At 32.2% G+C, this 10454-nt stretch overlaps 1 protein-coding gene across 1 annotated transcript; it reads right to left on the bottom strand.

Annotated features, from left to right (window-relative positions):
- Positions 1–1155: 1155 nt before the first annotated feature.
- Positions 1156–3966, bottom strand: LOC104599901 (WAT1-related protein At5g64700-like). Its single transcript, XM_010262646.3, has 7 exons — positions 3731–3966; positions 3528–3590; positions 3284–3400; positions 2313–2565; positions 2038–2196; positions 1611–1762; positions 1156–1497 (listed from the first exon to the last, which is right to left on the bottom strand). Exons 1-7 carry the CDS (start codon positions 3904–3906, stop codon positions 1362–1364), a joined length of 1056 nt encoding a protein of 351 aa, XP_010260948.1. The 5' UTR covers positions 3907–3966; the 3' UTR covers positions 1156–1361.
- Positions 3967–10454: the final 6488 nt, after the last annotated feature.

Below are 10454 nucleotides of genomic sequence, written 5' to 3'. Positions count from 1 at the left end.
ACCATTTTTCTTTTTTGGTTGATTTTAAATCACGTATTCCATTTTCATCATCGATAAAAGTAATTCTTATTTTCACATTTGTTCTTTTTTAATGTGGTGAGTATATAACAATAGAATTGTATCAAAATGCTTTATACAAAGCTTATATTGTTCTTTGAACTTATATAACATTTGTTACTTAGTTACGACATCACAAGTTAACCCATTTGACATGGATTGTTAGATCATTGGCCTACCTACCATCTAGATATGGAAATGATTTCATTTTCAAAATGGTTTTAAATTTTACATTTCATTTATATCATTGATAAAATAATTATTATTTATCATACTTATTTTTGTTTATATTATTAGTATATAATATTATAGATGTGCCCAAAATTGTTTAAATTTTTTGCTATTCTATTTTAAAACATTTATTTTTAATTACATATCATGGGTTAACCTATTTGCCCTGAAAGGTTGAACCACTAAGTTACCCCTAGATAGGAAACGTGTCTATTTTAACATAGTTATTTTTTAATATAACAAATATATAATAATAGAAATGTGTCCAATTTTTCAAAAAAAATCTTTTTTTTCTATATTTTTTATATTTCTAAATTTGTATTATTTATTTATTACATCATGAAATTATTCATTTGACCCAAATGGTTAAAATACTTACCCACAACCTAGATAGAAAATATGATTTCATTTCTAGGTTTATTTTTGAAAATATAAAATTACATTCTATTAATAATTATTGTGTATGCATTTATTAGTGAAATTTAATGATGATAAACAAAAGTATTTTTTTATATTTCTAAATTTGTATTATTTATTTATAACATCGTGAAATTATTCATTTGACCCAAATGGTTGAACTACTTGTCCATCACCTAGATGAAAAATATGATTTCATTTCTATGTTTATTTTAAAAATATAAAACTTCATTCTATTAATAATTATTGTGTATGGATTTATTAGTGAAATTTAATGATGATAAACAAAAGTATAAATGGTGGATTCAATGAGAAAGAATGTGATTTATTTAATGACTTAAATGTGAGCCTTAATGAGATGTAATTGAATGTACTTAATGGTATTCTTTTAATTACATTTTCTGCCCTTTCAATGGAAATGAACTAAATTCAAGAGGAGGGATGTTTCAGTAAAGAAAATTTCCAGAAGCCAATACCTTCTCATTCACACTTTTATAAGTAGTATAGATATAGATAAATTAATCAACCCAAAATAACAACCACAACCCTAAAAGTAAAGAAAAAAGGAAAAGGCTTTTGATCTGAAAAATAATAATTGCTTTGATTATTCAAAAACCACCTTGAATTCTCCATTGCTCTAATGTGCGCCAATTTGCTTATGTGGCCTCTTCCACCTTTAAGCAATCCTTTCCCTCTTCAATTGTGAAATCCTTATTGTCATCTGTTTGTTCCTTGCTCTTTGCCCACAAGACACTATAAAAGCCTCCAACCAACAAGATTTCGCCCAAAACACTACAAACAATAACAATGCTGCTATTTAGATTAAACAAATTATATCTATCAATTGATGCTGGCTTAAAGCTCAAATTCTTGAATTAGAGATTTCATCAATGAAATTAAACTACCTTCCCAAACTGATTAGTTCGCCTAGAAGAAAATAGGAGGAAAAGGTGGTGATGATGAGGGATACTGGGTTTGACATGGCCATGAATACAGGCCCCTTTTTCTCAATGCACCAGGTCTGCAAGTAGTAAGCAACACCAGTAACCACAATTCCCTGCAGAAAAACCATAGCTATGGATCTTCATACTTCATAGACAATAAATTCCATTTGGTTCAATAACATACCATTTCTTATTACTTCCACCCAAATCCTTTTTTGGGTTTTATTCAAAAAACAAAAAACTAAATCCATTAAAGTTTTTTGATTAATTAATGCGCATTAATTAAACTAACTTGGGTGGTTTAGTTTAATCATTAGGCCTTGGATATACTGTAACAGTGGATAATATGTAAACACAGAATTAATTTGTGAATTGGTTACAATCTTACAGAGTATGCCACGGCAAGAAGTCCGACGTCCCAATGCAGCTGCCATTGACTAGGATTTCTCTCGATACAAAAGGCAACAACCAATGACTGAATGCAGCCTAGAATGCACGTTAGAGTTGTGAATAGAAGCTTTGAAGGGTAGTCTCTCAGAATCCGATCCTATGTCCAAGTTTTCATCATTTATACATGAAGAATTGTTCTTGTATAAAATGAAGGATAAGAACAACTTAATGCAACTGAAGAAATGACTAGCTAGAGAACAGAATGATGAATACCTGGAATACAAGCCTCAAAGCCCAAGCAATATTGGCAAGGAGCAAGAGAAAACAACCTATTACCCATGTCCTGGTTGTGTGGGAAACAGATAAATCTTCCTCATTGTTGTGATGTTCCAAGAGATGAGTATTGATCAAGGGTTTCAAATATGGGCCCTTGTATATGGCAAGTGATGCACAACCAGCCATACAAAGTATGATACCTACAACTTTGGCTTTTCCTGAGAAGGTCCTCAACTTAACGGTTTCCATCCTGTATACAAATTTTTTAAATTACAAACATTGATAGAATATCAACCAATAATTAGGGTGGATCAGCTACCATTACAGGGTGTCGTACATAGGAAACATCTCTCCATGAATATTCATAACAAGGGAGATGTTCCCAATGTGGGGCTGCAGCGGCTTGTTTTTAGCATTCCATCAACTTTGGACAAGATTCTTATGTAACCGTCATATGCATGTTTAAAACTTTTTTTTTTTTCTTATTTCTTTTGAAGTGCTAAAATTAATAAAATACGAAACAAAGGAAAATTAACTGCAGATGCAAGAAATACAATGAAAATTGAAGGGAAAATAATATACAACAAAATACAGAAAATTGCATAAAACACAAAAAAGAAAAAAAAGGGAAATACAAAAAAGGAAATGTAAAAACACTAAAATTTTTTAAAACAAAAATACAAATGCAACAAGAGGTAGATAGTTAGATACTGTACTTTGAGATGCCTATTTTTGTTATTTTGATATTTTCTTCTCTTGGCCTATCAAGTGTCAAATGGGAATTTTAATAATTTTACCCTCACCATCAATCCAAGCAGGTGCAGAGTGTTGGAATAATCTGAAAGTTCACAGTGGGTTCTGGTGCCAAATGAAAGTTTGGGGGTGCTAGGTATCACTACCCCAAAGTATAGGGTGGCAATCTATAATTTACCCTAATAACCTCCAAATCTTATGAGTGAAGACAGTACCTGAGTAGAACAGCTAATAAGATGGTGATGACAGGGAGTGTGTTAGTTGTTGCAACCAACAACGTTGCAGACGTATAAACGAGTCCAATACCATATAAATTCAAAGAGAGAGTAATCCTGTGGCTCAAAAACTCAAATATCAAAAGCTCTATTTAAAAAAAAAAAAAATTCCAAGATCAAACAGAGAATCATCCATGGAAGTGATGGAGAGTATGAATATAAAATGAAGTCATACTAAGCATACCCAAACAGAGAAAGCATGAAAATCTTGCAGAAGGCCATAAAAGACAGTGATGGAGCTCTTTTTCTGAAAGATAAGAAACCCAGTAATTAGATCCCTTTGAAGGAGAAGTCTTGAGTAGATGAGCTCATGAGATCCTGGATGGACCACTATGAGGTGGAGAGACTTGAAAGAATCAAAGAAGAAAGAACTAAGTTGCTTATTACCTTTCAAAGATGACAGCTACAGGGACTAAGAAGACAGTGGCAATAGCCTGTCTATAGAAGGTGAACACAAAGCAATTCATACCTCCATTGAATGCAGCCTTTGATAGAATATAGGTGACAGCATATATCGATTGTATGAGAATGACGACCAAATAAGGCTTCTTTCCATCCATCATCTAGCTACAATCCTGATGTCTAGGAAGACTGGTGAATGCAAATTATATATTCTATGATATGCCGATGATGATGGTGAAATGAAAACTGGTGACAATAGTATAGAAAAATGATCCTTTGATAGTGGCATGGACATGACAGCAGTGGCCACGTACCCTGGACCCTAGCTTTTGTTGGGTAACTTTATTTTTTACCAAACTTATTTTATGTTTATAAAGGTTGCATGCCCCAGGCTGCATAGAGAGAATCTATCATAGAAAGAAAAAGCTTTTGGGGTCAATGGGTACTTAGATCAGTTTCTTCTAGCAGTAACTAGATGTATTGACATGTGTATATATGACTCAGTTTGGAGTGTAAAGCCTTATATTTTATATTATTTTGTATATATTTATACTATGCGTATTTATATTTGTATTCGTATTCTTTCTAAAATGAGCTTATATATTTATCGAATTCAGCTGTAATTTTGTATATATACATTATCAAGCTTGTTGGACCTGATTAATGATGCTAGGAAATCTCTGCTTTGTTACTTTTATATATGGACATTGGATTTTTACTAGGGAAGCACATGTTTTTAACTCAAAAAAGTACAATCTCCTTAAGCTTCTTCTATCCATGGATTTGTATAATGTTTTGGTTTTTATATAAGTTAGTTTAAGGATAAATAAATAAATAAAGCCTTGTTGTAATGGAGTTTTGTAAGGCCTCATAGGAAGCCAAACCTGAGCTTAATTTTAGCCTAAGCCAAAACTAGGGTCATAAGAAGCTAGTCTAGTGACCCAAATGTTTTGGTTCCATCTTTGATGTGAAATTGGATTTGATGCTCACATTGGTTCTCACAGCTATTTTTTATCTGTGTATTAAAAATATCTCCCCATAAATAAAAAAGATACAAATATGGAGATGTTCCTAATACATGACTGAAAAGGGCTGTGAGAACGGTGTGAGCACAATTTTGCCAGAACTGAATCTCCCCTCCATTGATATTGTTTGCCCTTATTACATTACATGTGGTTTGAAGAAATATCCAAGATTGGTAAGTAGATAAAGAACTCACATCAACTGAATTTTGAAAAAAACAGTGGCATGTCCCCTTTGGGGAGCAACGCCTGATGCAGCATATATAGATATACGATATATGTCAACTCATCATAGGTACAGTTCTTTGGTGCTTGTCTTCTTTATAGTACTATGTCCACTAAGTGCATTCATCTTACCAGGAATACGTTGCCACCAACAAGAAGAAGAAAAGAAAGTTAAATCATGAATTGCAGCAGAAGTGGTGGCAGCTGTTTAAATAGTACAAAGTGATCCCAAAACCTTGATACCAGTTATTCACATACGTACAATTGTTTATGCCAAATTTGTGCTACTTGGAGTGTTCTGTGGTTCCAAATGAGTTGAGTTGAGTTGTTCTTTTCTTTTTTATGGTGAAGTATTCAGATGGAATTTTGTTATGGTTTTCCAGCTATACTCCTTTTCAAAGAAATATATACGCAAATGAGACATGCAATCCAATCTCGTGTTTCGTGTTTTATCCTCCACTTAGGGCCAGCGCCATTTAGAAATAGAAAGAATAGCAAATTAACTAGAAATAGAAGAACCCTAATTTGTGTTAGAGATTGTTGCCTTCTTCGTCGGAAGGGAAGCGACACAGGGAACTCGGGTAGTGGGAATAGATGCTCGATCCACTGTCCACAGAGAGGAAAATGACCGCATCACCAGTATCGGCATGCATTCATGGATCCCACTCTAGCATTACAACTCAACTTATCTCACGTCCTCTAATTAAGAATCAAATCTAATTAGTTCAGATCATTAAATCTCATCAAGAATCCAGCTCGTTTACCAAAACAAATCTAACTAGTTCAGATCATCAACTCAAATAATACGACTACATCTCTATACTATTTTAAAATGTAGTTATCCACGTCGGACCCCTCATTTGCTTCCTAACTCTTTTAAAATATTATGATTTTTTTTTCAACTTTTAAAAATATAAAGTTAAATATGGAGCTATTACACCCACTTGGTTGTTTTTGCTCCAAAATGCTTATTTTAATTTTTTTTCTTATTTTTTAGGGCAAATTTATATCTATACTACTTTAAAAATCACAAATAGCCTCGAGAATATTTTTGCAATTTTCTAAGGACAAAATTTACCTCTTCATATTTAAATTTATTAATAAAAATAAGGGCAAATAAGATAATCAATTATTGATATTAAGTGAGTTGAAAAGAGTTAATTTTAAGATTCTCGATGCATTCAATTCTCTTTCATTAAATTCAGCATTTAGGATACATATTAACTTGCATTCACCTTTATTGAATCATATAAGGCATTTTTGTTTCTTCTCATAATTAAATTCTATTAATTAAATCCATACATAATAAATTAATAATCCCATTAACACAAAAACTTATACTTTGAAAGCCTATCTAGAAAAAAAAAAATAGTGTTTTCATATGGTCTTAAGAAATTAAAGCATTTTTTGTCATATTGCCACAATTAAATAATAAAATTCAAAAACAGATAAAGTGCAAAAAAAAAAAATAGTAACATTTTTGACATCATATATTTGGCATATTAAATAATAATAAGTATTATAAATAAGAAATATTTTTATTAATGATGGAAATGGAATATAAAATTTAAAACCAATTGGAAATAAGACTATTTTCCTATTATCTCTCATTAAATATCATATATAATGTATATTCTCTCATTAAATCCTATATTTAAGATATTTTTTCTCATCATTAAATTCTACTAATTAAATCCATAACATTAGTTTTCATAATATAAAAAAAAAATATTTTGAAAATTAATTTAAAAAAAATGATTTTCTTCCCTCCGATGTAGGTAAGCAATTCAACCATTTGGGGTCAAATGGGTTAATAAATAATTCATAATTAAATAATAAATAAAATTATAATACAAAAAAAAATGGACATATCTGAAATATTGTATATTCATTAAACTAAACAAAAATAAGTATGAAACGTAAGGAATATTTTTATTAATGATGAAAATGAAATGTCAAATTTAAAATCAAACTAGAAATGAAATGATGTCATGATCAAAAAATAAAATTTTTAAAAATAGAAAAATACAAAGAATCACAAAAATAAAAAGTAGAGAAAATTTGGTTACGTATATAATGTTATATTTTTATAAAAAAAAAATAAAATATTGGATACATCTCTAATATTATACATTCATTATTTGAACAAATAAGTATTATACATAAGAAATAATTTTATCAATTATGGAAATGTAATATAAATTTTAATTTCAATATAGAAATCAAACTATTTTCCTTTTTGAGTGGTGTGTTAGTGGTTTAGGTCAAATGGATGAATTGATGGTATAACAATAAAATAAAAACCTTTAAAAAATAAAAAATACAAGTAATCAAAAGAATATATAAAAAATTATATATTAATTATGTTAAATAAAAATTAAGTGTGATAAGCAAAAACTATTTATATAATGTAGATGAAATATATAATTTAAAACTAATATGAAATCAAAGTTATTTTCTTATCTTGATGGTGGGTCAACAATCCAACTTTTCAAAGAAATTCATGATGTCATAATTGAATAATAAATATTTAAAAAAAAAAGATAGGACACAAAACCGAAAAAGAAAATACAGAATTTTGTTGAAAACATTTGGGAACATTTCTAAATAATGTTATATATGAACCATATTAAATAAAAACAATTGTTAAAATAAAAATTATTTTTATTAAGCAATACATGCGCTTAATTACTAGTCTATAATAAACATTAATAGATAAAAGTAATACAAGTTTATCTAACAATACATAACCCTAATATAATGTTTGAGCTGGAATCAATTTGGCTTTGCCCAATTGAAAATGTCACAAGGGTCTTTCAACTTAGATATTGTTTTTAGGTTCAAGACCTTAAAATGTACTGTTGTTTAATTATAAATCAAACCGAACTGAATCTCCAAAATTAAAGAATAAATCTTACCAAAAAAACTATCTAAATGCTTCCAAGAATTACCACGTGGATAGGTGCTTTTCCATTTAGTCCACCTAAGGGTCTTATTACCCCTATGATCTCTCTAAGTTGAGGCCAAATCCATGTATTTTACTATTTTATATACATGTTCAGATGTCCCAGGCTATTTCTATAACCCTGAGGTGGGGAGTAAGTCCTATTTTTTAAGATTCTCTCATTTCGAAATTTATACATGAACCATATTTAGCTTGAGTTTGAGAATGATCCGACTCAATCCAATCCATAAAAAAATTGGATTGGGTCAGGTTGGGTCATGGGACCTGTTGATCCAATTGTCAGGTCTAATTGAAACTATTTATGTATTGTTATAAGTTTTCACCCTTTAGTCTTTATTCTTTATCGTTTACTCTTTGAATTGTTCAATGTTAAGTTTTTTATTTTATGTTGGGAATTTTAAGGTTAATTCCTTTAAGGATGACTCGAAATGACCCATGGGTCAACCCTAACCCAAACATTTTAGGGTTAAAGTCTAACATTTGCTGACCCAACCCAAAGCATCTTGACTCAACCCGAACCCGACCTACCCAACCCAATTGCCAGGTCTACTCTCACGTCCCACCAACCAGTATTTTTGAACCATTGTTCAGCCTGGAAATCGTCCAAGCAATTGATTTCATTTCACCTTCAACTCGGTCTTTGGCTAAAAGTCATTGACTTAGTCAATGACCCATTGACCTAGGCGGGCGAACCATCAACCTATTCAACCTGGACAATAATTTTTTACCATTTTTTATTTTTTAAGTTGAAATGAGCTATTTGTTTGAACCAAACGGCCAAATCACTGACCCAAAAACAAATGGCCAAAATGGTTCCGATTGCTGATCGGTTCTTAAAATGTTGCCACCAACATAACACCCATACATCCCTTTCAACTGGGCCTGGACAAGATGAGCCAATGACTTGCTAGTAAGGCTGTTTTGAGTCCGTTTGGGAGGACTGAAGTACAACGGCTTCTGGCTTCGGAGGTGGGTGGGCCCTATATAGATAATCAGTAAACTATATTTGATAAAAAATTAAAAAGAGAAACATCATTTGAAGGGTTATTTGCTTCATCAGCCTCTTAGAAGCTATTAGAATAATTTATCTAGAGCACTTCAAAACTGCTGAACCAGCTTAGCTGAATTTACCGCTCAGCTCTCTCAAATGGGTCCTTAATCAATTATAAATGACTTGGAAATCATCCACGTGTAATTTATTTAATTGGGACCCAACTAACTTGCCCACTAAGATGGAGGGTAGGCTTGTACGCTATGTTCTTTAATTTGTAGCTCTGGGCCATTTAGGGGGCCTAGGGGTGAACATGGGCTGGGCCAGGCTTTGCAAGTGCAAGAAGAGTAATAGCATGGGCCCGGGTTGAAAAGTGAAAATGAATAGCCCGTCTGGCCTGGTTCATTGCTACCACCAAATGATTATACCGGCTTGATCAGACCCAGAAATTTTAGGACCGGGTTGAGGCTTACCTTTCAGGCCTAGGTCTAGGCTGAATTGGGCCCAAACCTGACTTTAGAATTTCTGGACTTGGTGCAGACCTAGGCCCAGCCTATGATCACCTCTAGTAATAGACCTTACCAACAGATCAGCAAATCAGATCAAGCAAGCAAGGAGCTTCTCTTGCTTGAATGAAAAAGTAGAGAAACCTATACAAGGTTTGTAAAGATTTCCTTAATTTTCCCTTCTTTTTTCTATTTTTTCTTTTAAACCAAACACAGCCTTACACTCAGTTTGAAAGGAGTACAAATACAAATATATAGAATGCAAAACCTTGCATTTTGTATGTATTTACACTGTATATATTTGTACTTATACTCTTTCAAAACTGAGCCTTATCTTCTTTTTCATTTTCCATACAAACAGTGTGGACTATGGTTGAGGGCTCACTGTCACTGGCTATCTCGTAGGGATGCCTCAACTATGAATTGATTGGTGATTAGTGAGAGCATTCATATTATTTAGGGGTGCCTATTATTGGGCGTAGAAAGGAGAGTAAAATGGATTAGTCTTAATTAGAGGCCGTGAATTTATTGGTGAAGAATGGATTATTAGTTTATTATCAATTAGATTGCATAAAAAAGCAACTGGGGTAATGTGCCCAATGCACGATTACCTGACTCAAATCTGTGCTCTCATCTATTGTAATAAAACACAAACTAAATATAAATATAAAAATAAATACACACCAAACAAGTGCAAGTGTGAAGTTTATTCACTCAGCCCGCCAACGCTTATTTTAGAATTATAGAGTTCTCGTCGTCTCCTTCTCAATTCATTCTGTTGCTACCTGGTTTGGCCGAGGGCAACAAGGTAAATTCGTTCCCGAGCTCTGAAGGTTAGTCGAAGGCTTTGAGGGTTCATAGGGGGTAAGTTGAGGCCGAGGCGGATTGTTCCCTTTGAATACTGTAGGAGCCGAGGGTTTATGGCTAAGGGTTGTTGACTAAGTGGCGCAGTCCCTTGAAATCCGAAGTACTACAAGACAAGAAGTGCCAGAGGCCTCGT

Source organism: Nelumbo nucifera, chromosome 5 (assembly GCF_055504915.1).
Source record: "Nelumbo nucifera cultivar China Antique chromosome 5, China Antique-T2T, whole genome shotgun sequence".
Lineage (NCBI taxonomy): Eukaryota > Viridiplantae > Streptophyta > Magnoliopsida > Proteales > Nelumbonaceae > Nelumbo > Nelumbo nucifera.
This window is presented reverse-complemented; position numbering and strand designations above follow the sequence as displayed.